This window comes from Chaetodon auriga, chromosome 10 (genome assembly GCF_051107435.1).
Source record: "Chaetodon auriga isolate fChaAug3 chromosome 10, fChaAug3.hap1, whole genome shotgun sequence".
In the NCBI taxonomy this organism is placed as follows: domain Eukaryota; kingdom Metazoa; phylum Chordata; class Actinopteri; order Chaetodontiformes; family Chaetodontidae; genus Chaetodon; species Chaetodon auriga.
The window spans coordinates 15,649,880-15,674,665 of NC_135083.1; the positions used below are offsets into that span (position 1 = coordinate 15,649,880).

At 41.9% G+C, this 24,786-nt stretch overlaps 1 protein-coding gene across 2 annotated transcripts; it reads right to left on the minus strand.

Annotated features, from left to right (window-relative positions):
• Positions 1–66: 66 nt before the first annotated feature.
• On the minus strand, positions 67–22,095 carry tp73 (tumor protein p73). Of its 2 annotated transcripts, XM_076740514.1 has the most exons (14): positions 21,998–22,095; positions 21,347–21,451; positions 20,741–20,891; positions 15,857–16,105; positions 7,090–7,276; positions 6,713–6,828; positions 5,457–5,566; positions 4,914–5,056; positions 4,729–4,817; positions 4,462–4,589; positions 4,019–4,173; positions 3,706–3,838; positions 2,285–2,378; positions 67–1,960 (listed from the first exon to the last, which is right to left on the minus strand). In XM_076740514.1, the coding sequence occupies exons 2-14, from the start codon at positions 21,412–21,414 to the stop codon at positions 1,559–1,561; spliced, it is 2,025 nt and encodes a 674-aa protein (XP_076596629.1). In that variant the 5' UTR covers positions 21,415–21,451; positions 21,998–22,095; the 3' UTR covers positions 67–1,558. The 2 variants fall into 2 exon arrangements, with proteins under 2 accessions (XP_076596629.1, XP_076596628.1); XM_076740513.1 differs by lacking the exons at positions 20,741–20,891; positions 21,347–21,451; positions 21,998–22,095 and adding an exon at positions 17,121–17,251.
• Positions 22,096–24,786: the final 2,691 nt, after the last annotated feature.

Sequence of the window (24,786 nt, forward strand, 5' to 3'; positions counted from 1 at the left end):
ATTAAAACAAGCACTGTTTCTATTTGCAATGTGGTAATGCATAATACTGATCATAAGCACAAATAATCCTAAATTGTTTTACTGTTAAAGCATTAAAGTGCTCTTTCTCTGACCAGTTGGTGGTTAGTGGGTGAAAGCATGTGTTTTTTTAAGTGAGAAGGCCTTGATAAAGAAAATGACTGCAAGTTAAGTACAAATTATTATCATGGTACAACGTCATGTAGTTACTACAAACAATTTTGACACCATTACTAGAACTGCGCCATGATTAATCATGCTGGATGGCAATCTAGAAATAAAACTGGAATGTTGCTATGAATATATACAAACAAGTGCCATGATAATACATACAAGGCTGGCTACACAACTAGCTATAACTGATATGAGGACCTTGCCCTGCAAGGTTTTTCAAAATACACAGAGAAGAACGAAAATGCCACTGACTCATCTTGTGTCTTTGTAAACAGGGATACATTTCCTACATTATTATTCAAAATTCAGATTAAATCCCTGCTATTAATACATAATACTGATTTTGATATTTTGTTTCTCAAGCGTTTTGCAATTTATACAAGAATTAACACAATATTTCAGACACCCTAATTAAAAAGCAATGGATGCAAATGTCTAACTAACTGTCTAACTGATATTCACACGTTGACTGTGATTTCCATTCTGAGTTTTCATGAATACACACTATTAATACCAAAGCCCATTCAACTAACTTTTAACAATGAAATGATAAGGGCATACTGAACTAGAGGTCATCCCATTATCATAGCCATTAAAAATACACGTGACTATGTGTTCCCATTGCTGAGTTTGATTACCATTCAACTTTATACATTTGGTTCCACCAGGAGATACACCATTTTGAATCTAAACACCCCTTTTCAACCACATCTAGTCCATAACATTTACAAGATATAGTATATACATTTTTTCGGGTGAGGGAAAACTGAGAGAACAATAAATAAGTCAGGTGAGAACTAATTTTTTGTATTCAAACACAGAATTGAAACTAGCAAGTTGTGAAATGCTGATACGTCAAACTGTGACATTTGTGCGATTATGCATTTGCTACATTTTATGTTCACCATAATGAAATTGGATGCTGAAAAATGTGTCATGTATTATTGCACAGTGCAACCAATATTCATTTTTCTTTCATCCAGAAAAATTAATATCTCCCTCGTTTAACATGCACGAAACACAAGTTTCTTCCAAACCATGTGTGTTCAGCATTGCCTTGACAATGCTGTTGCCGTAGTGGTATTTGCTATTTAGGTTTGATATGTCCTCTTTGATGATTTCATGTTCAGTCTTTTGGGTGGAGCAGTTGTTCAATCACGAAATGAAGATTGCACAGGAAAGTGCATTAACACACTGAAAATGTCCCACATTCAAAATGGAACTTGGTTCTCTGCAAAATCATTGACTGCAATGTGACAGCAATACCTAAAGCATGTTTAAAGACCTTATCCACGTGCTTTTACTCAGTGAAAAGGCTGATGCTGACAATAATATTGGAAAAACAGTCCAAAGATTCATTTTGGGCTCAGTGAATATCACTTTCCATGAACTCCTCCTTAATGGAGTGCTTGTTACGTGACAGCTTGCAATCGGGCATGTCAAAACCAAAGTCAGCCCACTCGTCAGTAGCTCCTGCCATCCCTGATGTCCCAACGACGCCTGACCTGTTGGGGATGGTGATAGTGTGGCGGACACGAAAGTGTACAGCCTCCATTACACGCTGACGTTGCAGCTCCCCACCGGCAGCGCCAATGGCCGCTATGGCAGAGGCAGCCATGTTGCTGCTGGAGCGAAGAAGCTGCTGGCCATGATAGTCATGGTGATGAGAAGACGTAGGCAGTTGGAGGGAAGCACCTTGCTTCATGTCCTGCAGACCTCGCCAGATGGCAAGGCAGGACTGTTCCGGTATCTTCAGTGCGCCTAAATCCTGGTGAAGGCACAAAGGAGGACATTGGAGGTGTTTAAGAATGTAGGGAAAAAAGACAGAACATGATAAGAGTGCACGTGTATCCTCATGAATTTGCTTATATACACAATATATATGGGGCCAAAAGTAACTGTAGGAACATTAGGCAAAGTTCTGTCCACTTCCTTTCCTGTTTTATGTACATTATTGTTTGTTCTTTCCTTCACTTTTTCCTTTGTTTTCTATGAAGCTCTATACATAATTATTATTGTGCAAGAGTACTATGAAGTAATTCTAATCGCAATTTTTGCTGTGAGATAGTGAGTGCAGGAATGGAGTGGTTACCTCCATGGAGAGAGTCTGGAGATGGTAGATAGACTGGAGGCCTTGGGAGGTGAAGTACTCAATGAAGTTCTGGCAGCCCAGACTGGTTAGAAAACTGTATGGGAAGAAAAGCAGGGCTGCTTAGACTGCCATTAGACCACAGCTACAAAGCTAGAAGTAGTACTGTAATGTAAAAATCAACTTCAACAGTTGCAGTTGTGCTCGAGTACAATAAAGAGTATCCTAACTCGATAATTAGTGTCAGCACTTATTTTTAGACAGAAGTGACCAGAAAAGCACCTCGTTCTGTTATATTACATCAGTAGCTCACTATCTATTCCAGCTATTATTAGTTTATTTCAAAGCTGACTGAGAGATTTAGGGCACAGATCAACCCTTAAGTGTACAGAAACTATACATCTTGATGGATGCAGTGGAAGTAAAATCATAAACATGCATTTTTATTAATGATTCATAAGGCCATTCTTGCTTTGATGAAGAACCTTTATTATAAATACATGATTTGTTAATGTTTTGGCAACATACAGTGTAATGGAAATAAGCTAACTGTGCAATTTAACTTTACAATCAACATAACAATCTAGAAACATTAAAAAATGTTAAAATTGCAAAAGCAAAGTCTAAATAACAACTGCATTGACACATTATCTTTAAAAATCTGGAAAAAAAAAAAAAAAAAAAAAAAAAAAAGAACCTGTTTAAAATTCAAATTAAACAGAACTTAAACAATGGAAATTTCTTTTGAAGAAAATTCACTGTAGTGCATTGCAAAGGGTGGCTGTATACACAGTAACAGTGTGAATGATTTTAGATGTAAGTGTGAGACACACAGTTTGGGCTTTTGGGTGACAAAACAAACCCTCTGGCAGCCATAGTGGAGGTCTACAACTCTTGAGCAGCTTGGCCGTATGACCAGAGCAAATAGACATGATTAATGATCTGGTTTTGAATGGGAGCTGATCAACACATCTGATGTGACACTTAGCATAATCAACTAGTAGGAGCTAACACTCTTTTCACTTTTACTCAAAACATTACTGAATTAACCTACTCTCATTACAAAACCTTTCCAGGTAATGTCTTTTTCAAGTTGTATTATGTATACACATTATTTCCATGCAGACAATTTTCCAGTGGACCTTCATTATGGCACCAGCCATGGTTGTGAGGAGATTTGTGATGTAAATGCAAGCTTTTGCAAAGCAGCCATAATAAAATCAAACTGTCTGTATAACACAGTTCCATCTAGACACATTTTACTGCAAAGGGGAACTTTTCCAAAAAACTGAAAAAGTTCAAGTTTGCGCGAAACTAACTGATTAACGTGGCACCCATTCATATTCAACCCAACAAGTGCATCTGACTGCCTGCTGGCCCTTTACAGGAGGATAAAGAAGGAGTGTCATTGGAGGGTGAGGTACCTGACAAGGCTGGGGTCAGGGTTATACGGAGGGGGCGGGCTGCAGTGGGAAGCAGACACTAGAGTCTGACTGCTGTGGCCACTAGTCATATCACCATTGGCCTGCATGTGGTGGCTGTTGAGCATGTTTGAACCTGTGAGAAAGGGAGGGATGATCAATAAACTAATGAGCAGCAAAGCAGCACAAAGAACTGCACTATAATGGCACAAACACTCCCTCAACATTGACATTTTGATCAGCAATCTTTACGACAAATCGGTTTGAAATGTGCTTTGAGTGAGTCCATTTGTTTTACTCTGACATGGATACTCACCAACGTGGCCGATGGAGGTGGGGGCAGTGACATGTTGCTGGGGCTGCTGCCCCACCAGCTGGTTGACTGAGGGTGGTTTGCTGAGGCCTCCGTGGGCATGAAGCTTGTTCATGTTGGACAGTGGAGAGTAAGAGGAGGGGGATGCTATATGGCTCCTGGAGAAAAGAGGAGAGGTTAGAGGAATGTGACTGTGTGTTAGTGAAGATATTTCAGAACTGTTTGACAGAGTCAACAAGAAGGTCCAGTGTGTAGTATTTAATGGCCACCCCTCCCCTGAAAACACTGTCATAAAGAATGGGCTATCTGTGTGTGTTTTTGTGTGCATGCAAGTGTTTGGGCTGATCAGACTGTGTCACTCATACGTTTATGTACAGTGTGTGTTTGTGTGTATCACCAGGGCACATCCGTGTGCCTGTGCATATGTTAGTGTCGTAGTGACTCACGGTCTCTGTAGAAGTTGCTGCTGTGTTTGTTGTCTGTAGGAGTCCACCAGTGGCTGTGGTACCAGCTCCACCAGCTCCAAACTGTCTTTAATCTTCATCAGCAGCTCAAAGTTCTCCCGACCACGAACCTACACACAAGCACAACAATATATTATTCCCAGGATTTGACTCTCTGACATACTGCTACATGGTTGAATTTGACAATTTAAAGGGTTAAAATCTCATCCGTATCTGTCTGTATCATCCAAGTGTGTGAAATGCACTTACAGGAATATAGTAAATCTCTTCTTCTCCATGCCGCCTCTTCCTCATGTTAATATTTGGACTGGGAATGTTTGGCGGGCTCTGTTTGAAGTCTGCGGACAACAGAAACAGAATCGTAATCAAACAGGTTTCGAACTCACAATCTCAACCTTGTGTATAGTTAACATGAGCAGTTTCATTCAACTCACTGCGCTTGTTGGCACTGCCATTTTTGGCCACACTGTCATTCAGGGCCTGTTGTTCCCTGAAGTGGTCCTCATCTGCTTTGCGGTCTCGGCCAGGACATGCACATATCCGACCTTCAAATGACCTTCTGCCCAGCACCTGACCACTGCAGAGATGATTGGGCATACAAAATACGTTTGTTAAGAAACTTCTGTCAAAATGTAGGTTTTTTACATTCCAAATTAAGTCCAAGTACGTCTTTACAATTCAGTTTTACATCAGCTTAGTGTCTCAATGCACAGAATATCACACTATACTGAATGGCTGCAGTCATAGCTTATGCTAAAATGCACATTGTCATGGTAAATGGTAATGGGTATTGAATATATGTAGTAATAGAAGTGGTATATATAATTCCTGTGTATAAGTTATGTTCCGTGCTTCCCATTGATCTGTGGGTTAGTCTTTACCTCGAAAGAATAAAAATAAAGCAAAGAGCTGAGAATTCCTTGTTACATTCAAAGAACCTTGTTTGAGCTGGTATTAACTGTGCATTTTTGACTCACTCCCTGGTTTCCAAAGTGATGATGATGAGGATGGGTCTCCTATTCATGCCACCCACACAGCTGCTGTTGCACATGAAGTTATACAGGATGGTGGTAAACTCAGTCCCCACCTGAAACACAAAGCAGTGAATCCCACCAATAAATGGATGCTGAGGGATTTAAATATCATTTAATCTCTGACAGCTATAAAGGAATTTCAGGATTTTTATGGAACAACCAATTCGTTTCAATCTGCAGCAAAGCAAAACTCCCATCTTACGGTAAATGTGACCAATCCACCACCAGTGGGCAGTGTTGCAGTGCACTTTGATGTGAAGTGAGACAAATTTGCTTTCCATTAACTTCCTCAGGTGCAATCACAGACATCATGATTTCTCACTCTTGTGCTTGTTTGGACATGCCCGGTATCTTTATATCTCCGCCTGGAGGGGGATCATGCGTTTGCTTGTGTGTGTGTTTCTGTGTGTTTGTATCTATCCGCAGCTAATTTTGCATACTACCAGAACCATCAGCCTCATATTTTTTGTGCCAATTTACGACTGTATGTTCAAGAACCTCTCGTGGTTGTGGTGATTCACAGTTTTTGCCAAACCTATTTCATTGACTACTCTGTTTTATCGCACCATTGACTGCTGACTCCTCACTCCTCTTAAGTGGCTGGTCGGCGCCGCAAGTGATCAACAACTGCTTCAGTTTGGAATCTTGTTTCCGGTAGCAACAACATGCGGTCATGTTTTGGAGAATACATTTTAAACTGATATTTTCCACCGCTGCTGTTCTGGGACCTGCAAACCATCTTCCCTTGTGTCACGCTTACAAGCTGGACACACAGCCTGCCTTGCACTCCCTGTTCCCCACCCACATGCCCCAACACACACCTGGCAGAGATCAGCTCTCTAGTGAGTGCACTCTTTAGTGCTAGTTTGTGGATGTGCTTCCTATGAAGCGCCTGAATGGAACTGACTGTTTCTTTGGTACTTGACTGATCCATGCAACAACATTAAGGATGAATGTACAAGATATCATGCAGCTCTTCCATATATTGAGATGTGCAAATATCTGCACAATCCCCATCTCAGGACCACATCTAGCCTCATCAGTTTAATTCATGAAAAAAATAAATACAACAATTATTTTGTAGATTCACAGTAGACTAGAATTCTAAATTTGTTTAAAGTCAAAAGTCCAGTCCGCAAAGGACCTAATACAATACACTGAGTATCTCTGTGATACACAGTAGCTGATGAAGCCCCAACCTGTGGAGCCTCATAGGGCACGAAGACACTCTGCCGGCCGGTGACAGGATCATCCACGTACTGACAGAGGTTATTCCCCTCCACTCGGATCAGGTGACTGGCTGGGGCTGCTTGACCTGCGCAGAGAATGATGAAAAAAACATGAGGACACAGCTGATGTCAGTCAAAGCGTCACACATACCAGATGGCCTTCCTTACGAAAAGCTGAAGCCACAAAATGTTTGTGCTTAGGGCAAAATTAGCCCCAAAACTATCATTAATGAATTATGCATCTCATCCTCTTTCACAGTCACTGACTTCCTAACCCAGAATAATTGACGTATTGGGGAAAAAAGTTTAACAGTTTACAATCAGTGTTGGTCAAAGAGGCTACATACCGTCATTGAAGTCTCGTCCCAGCTCATGGTTGGGGCAACGTTTGACCACTTCTGTGACGTGCTCCGCCTTCTTGTAGACTGGCATGGCTCTGATGATGCTGCCATGTGGAGGAGAGGAGGACAGCTTGATTTGGATTGGACAGGTCTTGGCAATCTGACAATAGAGCTTCTTCAGCAACGGAGAGTACTGGATGGGAAAAGAACACACACAAGGCCAAGAGAGGCTTGAGTCAGTGATCTGGGTTGATAAATGACAAATTATGTGTGTGTAGGTGAGAAAAAGCAACAATGAATAACCTGTCTACCTGTGATATTGTCAGAACATCCCAGTCAGTCAGTCACATGGAGTATGAACTAATGCCAGCGGCAGGAAAGTTTTCTGTCTCTTTAAATTTTAACCTACAATTTACAGTTTAGGCATTTTGCAGATGCTCCCATCCAGAGTGGTTTATAATGAAATAAATGGCTTCAAACAATCTACTGCAATTTAAACATAAGACGTTAAAGAGCTGTGTCATCTCAGTTTCATGAAAATGTTCTCGGGAAGTGACTATGGATAAAACCTAAGGAGGAGAAAAACCTGTGGAGGTGCAACCACTGACATCACAGCATAAATCGTCTTTCAGGAGGTGGAACTGTTTCAAAATGAAATAACATTTGATTTGAGCCATTAAGTCATCTATCAACATGGTAGCTAAAAGAGCACTTTAAATAGTAGAAGACAAGGTGGACAAATAAAGAGCTGGGTGATGAAATGATGATAAAATTGTGGGGTGTGACCACAGGACACTGTAATCATCACATAAAATCCTAACTGCAGAACAAATTGTCATTTGAGGAAAGGGAGAGCGTGAAACAAAGACGAAAGGGAAAATACACAAGGACTGTAAAACAGTCAACAGTAAATTTACGTCTGGGTAGTAGAGGTAATTACTATGTTATTAGAATGAATAAATGATTATTATCTAGCAGACTGGGTTTGTTGGTAGTAATGTGAGCTGGCAGAGGAGAAGTCTAACTTCAAAAGGATAGAGTGGAAAAAAATGGTATGTTTGTGTACCAGATGAATAACTACAACATCAAAAATATTTCTTTTACTATTGTCAGTTAGTCAGTTATATACTGTATACACTAAAGTTCAATGAGAACATGCTGAGTTGTATCCAAAGCTTCAATAATGCATCAATTTACATGCATTTACACACGCATGTGCATGTGTGCATGCATAAATGCCAGTACAGATGCATCCATGGACACCAGGAAACATGATGGAAAAGCCTTAACATGCCCCAACACAATCACAAAATCTCAAAAATCTTCTCTGTGGAATCAAACGGGGACCTTCCAGAAAAAAAAAAAACTGAGAAGACAGTTGTCATGTGTGGACTTGCTACAATGGGCCTGACTACGAATGCAATAGCGTATCCTATGGCAGAAACACTCATGCAGCTCAAGGACTGTAATGCTGCATATGAACAAATTTGAATGACATTTTGCCTTTTTGTATTTGAGGGTGAAAAAATTGAACCCATTCCAAGAATCATGTTTTTATCTGGAAGATTTCAACATCAGATATGTCATTTGGTGAATGCTTCAATGCAAGAAAAACTGTCGTAGACGAGTATGTTTGTAGCACTGGAGTTAACCCTGGACCGTGGTCTTAACCAGCTCTGTTAGCCAAGTATCACCCATCAATCATCTGTTATTGTCACCGATTTTCAGAAAATACACAACATCAGCTAACATGTTATCTTGGAAGCATGCATCCACCATGCAGTCCACCAAAAGTTCAATTAACTCATCACAAGGAGCACTGCTCAACCTGCGAAAACAGTTGTTTAAAGTCTTCTGTGGCTCTGGAGGGACGTGTCCAAAGTTCCAAAAATAACCCCGAAGATGTCATCGGCGTTATCTTGGTTTAGCCTTGAGACTTAACAGAAAGCTTGTTTTACAAACTGGCGGTGTGGAGTTTGAAAGAAGACGGCCTTTAGGAGGCAGGGAAGGTCCAACAGAAGATGCTATTTGAATTGCATTTTGGGAAGTTCACTTGAGCTTGACACCTTAGGGACTAAAAGTCAGGATATCTTGACCTCTGCAGCTTCAATTTCTACTATTCTTTTTAAAATGTGTTTCTTGGTGCTGCACCCTTTTAACTCCACAAGTCACATCGAGCTCTTCTCTATATTCCTCTTCTCTTCATTCCTTTTTCATTCGTTTTATTTCTAAATCCATCGTCCTGCAAGATCGTCCTTGGATATTAATCACAGTTTACTTTTTTCATGTGGACTCTTGGACTTTGATCCTGTGTGGGATTTAAGAGATTTAAGATTTTCTGTTGCATAAACTTCAGTTAAATTCTTTCAATTTGAATGAAGTAACTTTCTGAAAATTTCCACTGATCATTCAGATTCTGATTGGACTCTCGCCCGATGACGCACACACACACACACACACACACACACACACACACACACACGCACACGCACACACACATGCTCTTAGCCGTAAGCACTCCCTCGAGGGTAGTGGAAATACCTGTGCACAACATTACCTTCTCCCACCTCGCTTTCCCTGACAAGTCTCAACAGCCCATCCATACCATGAATTAATAATTTCTCTGAGATGCAACAGCCAGAAAAAAAAAAAAAAATTACAGACTGGGGGATTTTTCCTGCTTCAGCAATCACACCTTGAAAACTGATAATCACAACAGAAAGAATATTAACTGCTATAGTGTTTGAAAAGAGGAAAATAGGAATATGGTTAGATATTGTAGGCAGCGTCACAGAGAGGAGTCATTGATATCCAGTCGTGGTGGTGGTTTTAATGTGTTAGTGTCGAGAAATGCAAACAGCTCACTGACTTTGTGCTCATGTATCATGTCAATCTTATTTCACATTCATTTTTATGTCCTGTTTTTATGTCCATTATGGGTTTTTTTTCTATTTAAAGCACTCACTTGGTGCATGTGATTTCTTTCTTGTGAAGAACTTTGAGCTGCAGTTCCTGTATGAAAGGTGCTACACAAATCAAGTGTATTATTATTATTATTATTATTATTATTATTATGTATCTGTACCCTGCATCACTAATACAATGCTTTCTAGCAAATTGCGTCAAATGTGGAGTCAACAAGAAGAGTTTCAAAAATATCCATGTTTTCATCGACATTGTTACGCAATGATAATGTCACTTTGACAAAAAAAATATTGAAGGACATGTTCAGTCCTGTGAGCTTATTAGTCATTTACATAGAAGAGAAACTCCTTTGTTTTTTTTGCAGGTCAGCTGAGAAACTGAGTAACTCAAGAGGACAAGTGTTAAAGACAAGACTGTGTCCTGCATCACACAAAAACACTCTTTACCTTTACCTAGAACATTTTCAACTGGCCCACAATCACACAAACACATTACATATGCAGATGCAGCGCATATGTAAAGGCATGATGGTGCCAGCTGATTTGCTGTCAATGGCGATTTGAGGCTCCACACCCACTCTAAAGTCCTGTTGTAAAATTCTGTTTTTTTAATCGACAAGAAAAGAAAACAACAAGTAAAAAAGGGTTCAGTTGATGATCAGCAGGGATCAGCGCTTGGTGATATTGTTTTTGAATACCTCTGAGTACATGAAAATCATAAATTACTTTTTGTGTTTTCAATCTTCCCATGGGATGCCATGGGAGACGTCTCAACTCGTCCACCATACAGACTAGTGTGCACATGCACCGACGGCACATAGGCATGCACACACACACACACACACACACACACACACACACACACACACACACTAACACAAATCTATGAGTCCAAAAGTGAAGCACAGCAGTAATAAAGAATGACAGTATCTGGTGTGTATCTTCTTGTACAGACAAGAGATCACTGGGCTTCATTTCAGGACATAGGGATGGAGTGGAAGGAGAAAACGGTGGAGAAACAACAAACACTATTAAAGACTAAAGAGATTATTTGCTTTGCCATTGATCTGGAAAAAGTCTTCTAGGTGAGTGAGAAGAGGAAATTAAGAAAGGGAAAGGGGAAAAAATGTACTGTATGAAGATTATAAGTAATGAAAGTGTTAAAAAGTCTTAAGAAATCTTTCAAAATTTCCTAAATCTGCATCATAAACATTGACCAATTGCTTTACTTTACATAAACTCTCAATGAAATCCCTTGGCAACTGTAATGAGATATCCAGCTGACCCATAACAAAGAAGTGTCTGCTTTTCACCATTGAGCATCATGGACCCTCAACCCTCGGTTCCTAAATCAAGAGCAGACGGTGACATGTTCATTTTTTGTTTTACTACAAAAAACCATAATGAAGTTTGAGATACAAAATGTATTTAATCAAATCTGCTGGTCTTTGGAATAGAAACATCCGGCAATTCATCCCAAAATGTTGAGACGTGATCATGACTTTGCAAAAGAACTGTATAATCCTCTAACTAGCTATTTATTTGTCAGTTCTCATTGCAGTCCCATTGATTGATCCATTCATCCATCCATCCATCCATCCATCCATCCAGCCATCCAGCCATCCAGCCCTGCCTCTACACGGTGGACCAGTAGAGACAGGTCCCAACAGGCTCCTGGAGACAGGGTGATAATTGCCAGACCGTCATCCATATACACAAGCAACAGCTTGCCCGCTGCAAATTCGCTTGACTGTCCAAATATCAAATACGTTTGTGCACACACACACAGAATATGCATGTTGTACACATCCACACACTCTAAGCTGAATTTCCATACAGTCTGTAATTATACTGGATTCAAATCAATATAGAAAATTGGTGAATCTCCTACACTCTCTTTGACGTCATGGTAATTGCTGTTTGTCTCTATGAGACTATTGAGGAAATAAGGACAGATGTAATGACCTGTGGAGACTGTTTTTTTTTTTAACAACAGCTATAATCTAAACTTGGTTCTCTGTACTTAAAGGTTTAACCCTGAAATAATTGATGAGTCATTCAAACCTAACAGTTTTGTCAAGCATTTTTGCCTCAGATAGCAATAAATCAGAAATCTTCCTGGAAAGTGTTGAGGGAATCATTTGAACCACTTATGATCCAAAAAGAATCATTTGACTTTCATACTGATTGCTATTCTTCTCGACATGATGGCGTACACACAGCGTTACACGTGGTGCTAAGGGACACACATCAGAGTACAGCAAAGAATGTATTAATTTCCTGGAGTGACTGTGGCGTCCCGCAGTCCTGAACATGTCCCAACTGATGTTGATACTGGACAATGTGCAGCGTTCAATATCAATCCTGGAGGTTGTTTTCTTTAAGCACTTCATCTGCTGAACTGCTAGAAAAAGCACTTGCATTTGCTGTTCAAATTGATCTGAGACTCATAAGTACGAACAACTTCATGTGTTTGCTCCTGTGTGGCCATTGATAAAACACATCTGTGCACGGAAATCTGTGTGAAAAATCTTGCTTATAGAGTGTGTTTTCCTCGATCCGTTGCTCCGCAGGAAGGCCGTCAGTGATGTGGCCACGGATGATGCATGGGGAAAGGAAGGGAAGGATGCATTGTGCAGGGCGTGTTGGGACCTGTGTCCTAACGGAGAGAGGCTAATAGCTGGGAAGAGCAGCTTCTGACAAGCCGCCTTGCAGTGCATGCTCGAGCCCGCAGCCACCGCATCACACCCCCTCCCACCCCGACACATACTGTATGCACACACACACACACACACACATACAGACACACACATGCATGCACACACGCACACACAAACATAAAGTAAAGTCTGAGTGTACAGAAAGAGGACTTATTATTTGACAAGGCTGAGGTGTTAGATCTCATTTCCAGCCACAGTGTGTCCAAGCCAAGAATCATCTTCAAGAGGCAAGACAGCGGCAGAGTTTCAGAGCTATTATCACTAATGCACGGTGTCTTGACGAGACAGGAGGGGGACTGGAGGATTACCAGACGAGCTTAACATGGGCTTGAATGGACTTACTGTATGTGGAAACATAATGATTGTGTCTTCTTTTCCCATCGGTTCTCTTCTCGTCTCTTCTCTTCTTTTCTCGTCTCGTCTCTTCTTTTCTTGTCTCTTGTCTTCTCATCTTGTCTCTTCTCCTCTTGAATGGTGAAGCAGATGTGGACTGACTTGGTTACCAGTTGTGTACAGACACAAACCTAACGTCCCACCAATCATTCAATTGAAAACTTGAGAAAGGGAGATTTAATGACAAATTCTTGATGCAATTGGCATTTCTTGTAATCTCCCAAAGCATTGCACCTAGTGGGAGACAGAGGGGTGGGGTACGGGGGGCGGCGAGGCAACTGATTATAGTCAATATGCCCCTATAGCATTTGGCATTCCCCACTGCCTGAGGCCACAAAAAATCAGCCAGAGCCCCAGAGACTGTTAACTCCTGCATTCAAACTAGGTGAGTCAGTCTGGTCCACATAATCATCCTTTTTTTTCCAAGCATGTTCAAACCTGGGCCTTGAATTTTGCATAAATACCCACACCCAGATATCCATGCATGTTAGAAATACACAAATCCTCATCCCTTCTGTTATTTTTTATACCTCTAACATGACTCAGCTACATGAACTGAACCCTCAAAAAGCACGTGAACCCAAACACAGCCTGGCAAACCTTTATGTACACTTTGTTTTCTTGGTTTGCTTTTTCTTCTGAAACATGAATAAACTCCTCCTCGCTTTCACTTTTATTTGGAACGTAATATTTTCTTGCCTGCATTTAAAGGAAATCTCAGCGTGCCCTGTAGGCACTGCAGATATATGCGGTGTACTTTTTTAACCTTTCTACGGCTTCCTGTAAGGCCAGCAATAGTAACATATTTTATCCTACGTGCATCATTTCACACAAATGTTGTTCCATAACTACCTCATAATAACACTTATTGTAAATACATGCTCTGATACTTCGCTTTATAATCAGGAGTGCAAGATAAAACGAAGTATTACAGTAAACTCCATAAAAGCTAAGAGCAATCACCCGATCTCTCTCTCATTTTAATCCCTCCTGTTTAATGGCAGCAGAGGCATGTGAATAATCATAGGTTTCCCCACAATCCTTTTACTGCTGCGCCACCATCTGTATCTTAAGTCGTGTGCCAGTCAAAAACTCCTTTGTCTCACCTCTCCTGGTAACAAAAAAAAAAAAAAAAGAAAGCTGGCAGGTGGATTCAAAGCCGCCTTCTTTGCTGATAAAGTTGGAATAATTTTCAAACTATTATCCATGTAAACCAAACCTGATGAGGAGCTCATTTGGTTGCAAAGGGGTAAGATGGACTGCAGCAGGATGGTGTAGTCAAGAAAGAAGCGAAAGATCTGTTGGCAGTTCCAAGTAAAAAAATGACGTCCGGGCTGAGCAGTTTCAGTAGTATCATGTTTAACCAAAAAGGTTGAAAGGTTTCTGCACATTTCAGGACTCATTTCTTTGCAGGTAAAACAAACTAATAATTTTTGTTTTCTTTGGATTCTGTCAATGTAGTTTGGCCGTGAGAAAGACCTGAGTCAGAGAATGGAAGTTAGGGAAAGGAGATGATGGACATATTTTAGGAGAGGATGGGGTGAAACTTTAGGCGCCAGAGATGACAGCCATGAGTGCGTGTTAAGAGCGGAGGAAGAAAGAGACAGAGGAAGAAAAGCAGCGGGTCAAAGACCATCGCTCTAATGTCCAGAGGGGGATCTTCTTACATCACTGAGGGCTGAGTAAAGGAGCCCACCACGCATGGTTACTTCTGGCAAACACAGCCGCGGAGGAGCCCCTCAGTCGATCGCATTCACAGGCCTGAATGCTCTCAGATACACGAAGACGCAAACACAGTTTGTCTCTTAGTGCTCTTGTTTCAGGGAGGTCAACTGTGTGACAGTCAGAGGTGACACCTCTCTAGCAGGAAACCTCTCATCAGGTCATGACAAATTACACAGCTCCCATTTCACCTGTCTCTCACCACCATCACATTGCTAGGGAGTTTTGTGGTTTCGCCCTATATTCCCTTTTTTGTTTGTTTATTCTTGCACTACCCCATAAAATGCTAAAGTACTAGTACAGTACTTTTTAGTTACACTATATTGAGTGTAATGCACTCTAGGAAGAAGAATTATTTTCTGATGTTTATTATGTTTATACAGTTATTCATGTAAATGTGTTATATTGTCACTGTTACAAAGCTAAATAATGAATAATCAGCACGTTGAGTCCCTCTTTGTACGACTCATGTTCTAAAAGTTCAACTTAAATGACAGCTTATAAATTATCATTACACTGTATCATGGCTGCATTGATCTTATGTAGTGAGGCAGTATATAATGCAACGACTCCTAGACTTACATTACACTTGTTTTATATAAACATGAGCTGGAAACCATTATCATCTTCTCAAAAGAATACTGAACCACATGCTTCACAAGACAAAATGGTCTCTAATGACCAAAATGTAATTTCTTAAAAAACTTCTGAGTCAAACAGTGTCTTCTTTCCTGACCACGTACCAAACATTCCCTGCTGCATTCATCACATTAGATTTGACTACGGGAGGTGAGTAGAGGTCAAGATGAATCACTGAATGATGCACTACTTTCTCTTGCAACACGCCTGCACATGTGCTGGCTTGAGTGTCTGTACTTGTGTGTGAAATTATGTCTTTGTGTGTGCATGTTTATTTGGGTGCAAGACAGTTGCTCAGTCAGACAGCGGGCCCGAAAAAGACACACAGATATACACACAAATTGCATGCCAAGCCAGGAAAGTGTGTGTACTCACGGTCCATGTGGCAGACTTGGCGGTGCTGGACTGCTGGAAGGACACCTGGAAGGCGTGCAGTCCGGGGTAGTCGGTGTTGGAGGGGATGGCCGGAGCAGGCGACAGGCCCTCGAAGGTGGAGTTGGGCTGGGAGTAGGGCGAGGGGGTGGGCACGGCCGACGAGGAGGCGTTCTCGGAGCTGTAGGGGCTGGCGGACGTCGCGCGGCTCCCCAGGCTCTCCATGCTGCTGCTCAGCAAGTTGTATTGGGACTGGGGAGAAAAGAAGAGCCAAGAGAATGAGCGAGGCGAAGAGGGAGGGAGGAGAGAGGCAGAGGGAGGGCACAGGTAAAGGTGCCGGAGACACAGGGGCTTAACGCTAGGTCGGATTACACTGGGATGGGAGAGTTGCGGGAAGTGTATGTGTGTGAGGCTGCATGTGTGTGGGACTGGTTCATGTGTAACTGTCAAGGTGGGTGTCCCTAATGGACGCTGAGGACTTTTTGTGTGATTTGAACAACACATAAAAACTGAGGTTTGGTGATCAAATCATGACAAGTGCAGCAACACAAATATAATTTATGTGTGTGAGTGTGTGTGTGTGTGTGTGTGAGCCAGTGTAATTGAGTGGTGGTTGCAGTGAGGTCCCCACAGTAGCCTCCTTGGGGCTATATGAGGCAAGTTGTAAAACACTGGTGTAATCTGCCTAATTGCCTGCCATTCCCATCTTGTCCTCTCCACTGTGAGCAGAAGATTTGTTGCACTGTCAAAGTTAACACTCTGTGAGGCCCATACATCGTGGTACACAAACCGAGGAGCTACTGTAGAAGGAAAACTCCTCTGTGGCTGCTTCTTTTTTCGATCATCCATGTTCATTTGTTGATTCCTTCTCACACTACTTGAACAGAAACACAGAAAAGCCAAGAAGCCCAAACAGCCAACTATGACACTGAAAGTCTTCGTGTCCACCTTCTACTTATCAGCATCAAGCAGTTACTTGAACAGTGAATCAATTATCCAACCAATTTAACATGAGCTCTTTCACTTTCAGTAAGACAAACCAAGCAACACAAAATGAAAAGAAAACACAAATAATCTCAATCACTCATTTAAAACATGTTCCCATGATGTGTGTCAAATAATTAGCAATTAACACAGATGGCATGTTTGCACTTAAATAGCCACAGCATTGCATACACACACACACACACACACACACACACACACACACACACACACACACACATTATCCCATGAGCAGAATAAAAAAATAAAAAACACTTTTTACCTTCTTTTTCACGTAGTACATCCTCTAATGCTTTGGTCTCATTTGTCAACTCTTCAGTCAGAAATGTCCAAACACAGCAAAGCAAAGAGAGTGTGAGACCATAGCCTAACCAGAGAGTTCAAGCAAGGTGTGCATCAGTGGACACACCACACACACTCACTCTCTCTCTCTCTCTCTCTCTCTCTCTCTCTCACACACACACACACACACACACACAAAGACACATGTGCACCTAGGGACAGACAGGGAAAAAGGTGAGGACTGGTGTGAAGAGAGAGAAACTAAAGACTGAGAGGAGGGGAGAGAAGGAGAGAGGCAAAGAGAGGGATGGGAACCCAAAAAATGGTACGACGTTCTAATTACGGCATGCCCGGACATACACGGCAATGCCGGGGCACATGTACACACACGCTCCAAACACCTTGTGAAGGCCTGCACTAAGTAAACACTGTCTGGTCTGACAGAGAGTCAGAGAGACAGAGACAGAGACAGAGAAGGAAAACACATGAAAGAACAAGAGTTCAAGGGTCAGACCCCACCACCCCCACCACCACCTCCACCCAGTATTGTATATCAATATAGCATTAAATCAGTAGTCAGGCTGAACATTTTTAAAAACAGGGACTTGTCAGCATTTTTGACACCTTGAAATACATCAGCTGGAGAGAAATGATCAGTATAAACGGTTTGTTTTAACAGTATACTTGACTGAAGCTTGGTTTTTGTTTTTTACTCCATTTCTGCTCAGATTCCAGCCAAGCTCACAAAGTAATTACTGCAAAAAAGACTCAAATAAACTGTGCCTCTTTTGGTAGGACACTCTGATAATTAATATTTAATCTGTATTAATATTTAATTTTGCACTGATTACAAACACAGACACAAAACCAAGACAAAGTTACACAAGGATATGTAAACTCCATGGCACGGTCTATCAGATGAAAGCAAAAGAACGGGTCAATGTCCCAGACTTAATACAAAGTTTGTAGGTTAAATGAGGATGAACGCATGCGTGGCTGTTTGGATCTATACGTTGACTCTTAACTTAGGTAAATGCAGCACAACACATCGTTTGACAATCAATGTTTAGGCAAAAAAAAATCTCACATTCATTGGTTTTCAAACGTGCTTTACTGAACATTTCTGGGGTTTGGAGCGGATTAAGAAGGAACTTGAAGATGTCACCTTGGGCTTTACTGACATTTTGAAGACAAAACAATAAAATGAGAGAATAATAATGCCTGACTAATTGATTAAACAGTTGTTAGTAGCATCTGTAATCAAGTGGAAAATCAAAATGCTACCAATTTTGCTGAGAAACTGATGAGTTCACCCTCATGAAAAGAATGAAAGTGTCTCATTTTCTCTTAATAAAAGAGTGATTCTCTCCTGACTGTTTACTACCTTTGAAATCTGCCTCTAACAGGTATTGTCAAAGGGGCTTTATGGGCACAAGGTAAGCCCAGGTGTGTGTGAAAAAAAAAAACACTTGACACACATACACATGCACGCACACACACTGTCACACAGACCCATGAGCTCACAGGTGTGCTTGCTCTTAATTCCTAAACTCGATCCGCAACAAGTTGAAACAGAACTAAAACCTCAGCCGCCACTGTGTGAGCAAGTGTGTGTGTTCACCGTGTGTAAGTGTTTAAGCCTCTCATCCCAACAGCATCTGATGTCCCCTATGGGCAGCAATCCTGGTAGCCGCCACTCAAAGCCAAGCTTTAAAGGCTCAAGACATTTAGAAATGTCGATAAGGCGGCCACAACAACGCTCACTTGTCAGAATGAGTGAAACATAATAGGCTGAGGATGAGGAGAGTATCACCCCGCTAATCACCTCTGTTTACAGCTTCTCATCAAACTCTGTAGTCACAGTTCACAACACAGACTCACATGTTGTCATATGGCCCTGCTAAGAAAGAGGAAACAACATGACCAAAACAAAAAGTGAGCCAACATAAATGAATGACACTGGATTGTGTGAAAAGTGGAGCATGTCTTAACGACGCCAGCTATGTTAAACGGAGGTGAGGATGAGGGGAGGTAAAATGTGGAGCGATGTGTAAGAAGAGTGCCCCCTGTTGGGAATATCTGGCAAAGTGCAGGAACTGTAATTGATTACTGCAACATCTTCACAGATGGTTCCTAAATACTGCATGATGAATGACTAAGCTAAAAGCTAAAACACAGCTAACCACTGCATCATGTGGTCGGACCAAACTGTTTCAGGTGCATATGCCACATCTGTCTTTTCAATATGATCCAACTTGTTAATGTAATGCTAATCAAACTTTATACCAGGATACACAACTCATTGTACAATAATAAACTCACAAGTTCAAATTCAGATAGCCATGGCTATTTGTGCATGCATGAAACATAGAAGAGAACACAGGCCTCACGTCCAAATGTCAAACAGCATGATGAGTGATGGGCTTATAGATTCACTCTTTCATCTGCTTGAAGGCCACCAATCTGAACCAAAGTCACACTAAAACTTCTACTCAAACCATCTCCAACACCAGAGCAGCGGGACACCATTTTCAAACACTCTTTTAAAAGTTCAGAACATGCTGGAACATAAACACTTTCTTGTCCACTTACCACTCCACAAAGCATCCTAACGCTCCTGAAGGATAAGTTTCTATGATGTCCCTGCTTCCCAGCTCTCAGAGGACTTACACTCTGCTGTGGTCAAGTGTGGGCGTAGGAGGTGAGCCCTGCGTGGCCAGCTGACCCCTCTCTGGAGCAGGACATGATGGAGGATACAGGAGACGTCCTGCCTCTCCTCTCCTCCACTTGTTTCCCTTGCCTGACTGGGCCTTCTCAACTTGCCTTGCATCTAACAACAAGTCCTCACTCCGCCTCCTTATTTCTGTCATGACTATTCATTAACCGGCCAGGCAGGCCCAGGCTTGCCCACTTAAAGATTAGAGACCAATATTCCAGATCAGAAGGAAACATAGGTGTGTTCAGGAGTGACTTCTGATTTCATATTTGGAAGATGGACATGGATATGGCGAACAAAATGTATATGATGAACCTGCAAGAACTTAACTGACCATCAGCAAACATTCATCTTTGTGGGCTCAAAAATGTGTTTTAAACTTGAAATTCTTTGGAGGAAGTCATATGAAGTTTCCATGCAGCAACAAAAACACACAGGTGCGTACACCTGCAAACATATGTGCGCGTTTGTTAATGTGCACAGACACACCCCAGCCTACATATGGCTCTGCAGTGAAGCAGCAAGGGGTCCAGGCTTGGGGTTTAATTATTCCTCCCCCAACACACACACACACACACACACACACAGTCCCAACAGGCCACTCAGCAGGGAGATACAGAGAGGGAAAAGGCTGCACAGGAGAGGGAAACTACATGGGAGGGAATCTCCTCAGCACTGGAGGGAAAAAGTGAAAGGACGCAACAAAGAAAATGAGACCTCGAAAGTGTGTGTGTGTGAGTGTGTGTGCTCACAAAGAAACCATCTGATACGCTGGAGGAAAACACCCTGCAGGTCACAGAAATACACTGCAGCTTCTCAAAGGAAAAAGCAAACACTGACCACAAAGATACAAACTGAAATGCAGTGTCAACTCATGTCCTCACCATCACATTGTCGTTCATGTCCCTCAGGTGGTAGACGTCCATGGAGCCCTCAGCAGTGCCGCGGTGGCTCCCCGGGGTGCTGGTCGAAGGCACCGGGCGCTCACCCGGCTGGCTGCCGGGGGGGAGCTCAAAGTAGGTGCTGTCTGGCTCCCTGTGAACACACAACACCGCAGGTTGATCGAAGAGGGGTGAGTTCTCAAAAACCGGACTGCTTGTTACAGAGAAAATATTTATTACAGTTTATCATGTGCAGAAATCATCAAATGCACTCAGGAAGCAAGAGATGAACATAAGTGACTGAAAATGCACACAGTTGTTCATTTTGCATTATCTCTGCACACTAGAAGTTCTAATAAATATTTTCATTTTTTTCAAAATGTTATCCAGTGTAAGAGAAGAGCTTTGCTTTCCCTCACATGCCCTACAGACAGCTGGTAACCCTATATCCTGATTTTCTAATAAAATAATATATTCAGCCATGACAGAATCACGTGTTTCGTGTTCATTGCCTGATTCACATTTTTAATAAAACCATTACGTCATCTGGGAAATCTGTTCATGGTAGGGGAAGTAAAACAATCCTCAGCAGGTGTTGTGGTCACTCACAGGGAGCTCCACAGGTGCTCGAAGGTGCCTCCTTCTTCAGTAACAGCAGTAACAGTGGACTGGGACATCTTACAGGATGGATAGTCTGGTGAGGGGCAGACAACTCTGCAGACACACACACACACACACACACACACACACACACACACATACATACAATTATTTAGAACAGCATTATTGCGCAAAACAGCTACAAGTAGAAGCAAGCTATAGTCATACATGATCATTTTATCAGTACGCAAAAAGGAGACGGAGCTGCTCAAAACACACACGCGCACGCACACTCATCCAGGTGTGATCACACCAATGTAGTCCCAGTGAGGTGACACAGGGTGTCAGGGGGCCTGGGCTTGCCCGGGCCTGCCTACCTCATCACCGTCGTACTCTTAAGGGAAGCGTCCTTCCTCTCTGCAAAGTCTGAGCATCGCCTCCGCTGCACACTGCAACCTTAACATGTGCTCAGACCGTTATGGAGCTCTACCGAAGCAAAGGGTAAGTGGAGCTCCAGTGGATGGCTTTACCACAGGTGTGTTATTAATCCCCCAGTAGTCTAAACCTAGAGGTCGACACACTTTACATCCAATGACAGAAAACTCGGTGTCTTATTTTGAGAGTAGTGGATCAAGACTTCGTGAGAATTTAGAAATGTACCTGCAACGGGGAACATCCGGGCCTCTTTGGGATGCCTTGAGCCAAAATACATGGAGTTGCCATAAATCCGTGTTTGTCACAAACAGAAAATCAAATTGACAGCAGGCCCACCGCTTAGAGCTGATAAAGGCTGGTGTCTGGTCTCCAGTCTGAAGTGGCAGTAATCACATCCAACACAAAAACCTGCTCCTTTGCTCGTCGCCAACCAAAGTTTGCTATATTCACAGTTGCGCACCACGGCAGCGTCACATCTCCTTAGTAACCCCTGTGAAGGACTGCACCAGAAAAAGTGTGGCAAAGGTGCACGGCTTTAAAGATGCACGCAGCAACAAACCCTGCAAAGCATTCCTCTGGAAGTGATGGCTGCAATTTAGCTGCAGGCATACGAGTTTTTATATGAAGTGATTTTTCCGGAAAAGTGACGCTGTCAGTTTAAATGTTTTGTTTTGTGGTGTCACTGTAACCACACACGTGACACTTTTCACTTTGGTCTGTACTCAATCGATTGAAGATACGCAGCTCAGTAAACATCTGAAGTGATGTCATAATTCCTGAACACTGTTTTTTTTTTCTTTTCTTTTCTTCAGGCTGACTTGTGGCTGTTAATCTACCATGTGTAGCTTTGAACAATGATCGAAATGATCCAATGGACGTGACATAACAAACAAGCTCACACAAGATGTTCGAGGGGCCTGCAGCGCGCAGACACGCATATGGTGTGTTTAGCAGCTGCTGTGTGGCTGCAGGTTCCCGCTGCTCCTGAGGTGTGTGCCGCCGCAGAGAGCAGCTCCAGATGCCCCTCAGATCCCTCAGCAGCTCGAGTGTTCGCGCAGGGGATCTGACACAGCGTCAGTGCAGGAGCACAAGGAAGTGGACTCTACCTGAACACGGACCACTTTCTCACTGAGCCTGCACCTCAGAGAGGGAACGCCTGCTTGTCCTCCACGGACTAGAAAAACAGCAGAAAATACTCTGTTTCATAAGTCTTACACTAATTATTTATTAGTTCTGATCTGTAATATATAGCCTACGTGCACATGCCAAAACTTTGATTTGCCTTTCCTTAATTAGGAAAATATGAATATATTTTGCCTGGGAAGAAAACACAACTTAAGTGAGTGTCTAATGTTAAAGAATATAAGAAAGAAAGAAAGAAAGAAAGAAAGAAAGAAAGAAAGAAAAATCTGGCAAATAAAGTGTAATTTCAATTCAAACAATTTTCAAATTGACAGTTATTGATAAGCTCTTGGTTAAAATATTTGATTATATGCTATGCATTGACATGAAACATTTAGTTCTATTCTGATGCTCTATTGGAGGACGCCTCCACACGCCTGTGTTATTCCCGTAAAGCTCGGCCTGTGCTGCTGTCTTCGCCTAAATGTCACGTCATCCTCTGAAGTTTGACATTGTGCTTCTGCGATATTCACCTGTCTCTACTTTGTGTCTCCACTCCTGGGTTACGGCACCCATGACAACACACACACACACACACACACACACACACACACACACACGCACACACACACACACACACACACACACACACACACACACACACATATGCACACGTACACGTACATGCACGCACGCACACACGCTGCCCTCCCAAGAGCCATTTATGCAAGAAAATACACAGTCCCAAATGAGAAGAAATTAATTTGATTCGATCATCCACATCCCAAATGAAATATTTCAGATGAGGATTCAAAGGACGAGTCTGTCGTTGTTGATGTGTCGGTTTGTGCCGCTTTTTGTCACCATTTAAAGCACTGAAATGTACTGAAATAATAAAAATACATATAAAAACCAACGTAGTATCACAAGCTGATAATGCCTAAGTAACTCAATTACAAAAGAATGATTCTGAGATTTATGTTAAAAACAATAAACAGCCTTTTGATTTTTTCTAAATAAACATGTATAATTTGAACACAAACATCGAAATAGGGATATATTAAAATTGTGCATATGCCTTGTAGAGACTACTGCTAAAGCCAACACTTTTATTTAGACAATAAATTTTTATTATTAGGCTTATTTTATGTAATGTCCTAAGAATACATAACGCCCTCAAATCACGATCAGCTGCAAAATCAAACCATCAGAGCAACTAGAAAGATTTTCAACTTTAACTTTTTATATATGCGGAGTCTTATCCAGCCATAGCCGATTCTCAAGAGAGCTGTTTCTTCTCAATAAGCTATATATATATATTTTTAATTGTTTTCTATCACAAAACGTCACACTAATAGGCCTGCTGATGCATGATAAAACATAAGACATGGGTTAAAATTCAGAATCACTCTTCCAATTACAGCCCATTAAAATAGATCAACGTACCTGAAGGTTATTTTTATTCCAATCCAAACACCCAAGAATTATGTTGCGCCGAGCACCTGCCTGTTTACTATCGAACATGCCAAGAGAGTGACCCTCCATAAAAAAAACAGCAACAACGAAAAAACAATAAAATCGACCGAGTTTACAGTATGATAACAGCGGCTGGAGAAGATTGATTTTTCGGAGAAACAAAATTAACTGGGAGGAAACAGGAGGAAAAGTGATTTGCATGCTGTTCAGGGAAGTGTGACTTAGCCGAGGGAGACCTAGGAGGAGGTGAGGAGTATTTTGCGCTGGGTGAAGCAGGGAGGCGGTAGCGCGGTTTGGGCGCACATAAGCGGGAAACCTTTTCCAGCTCCGCAGAGGCACAATGGTGGGGGATAGAAAAAGTAATTCATCTGTTCCACACTTACACTACAGGACAAGACAAGTTTGTACGAATAAAA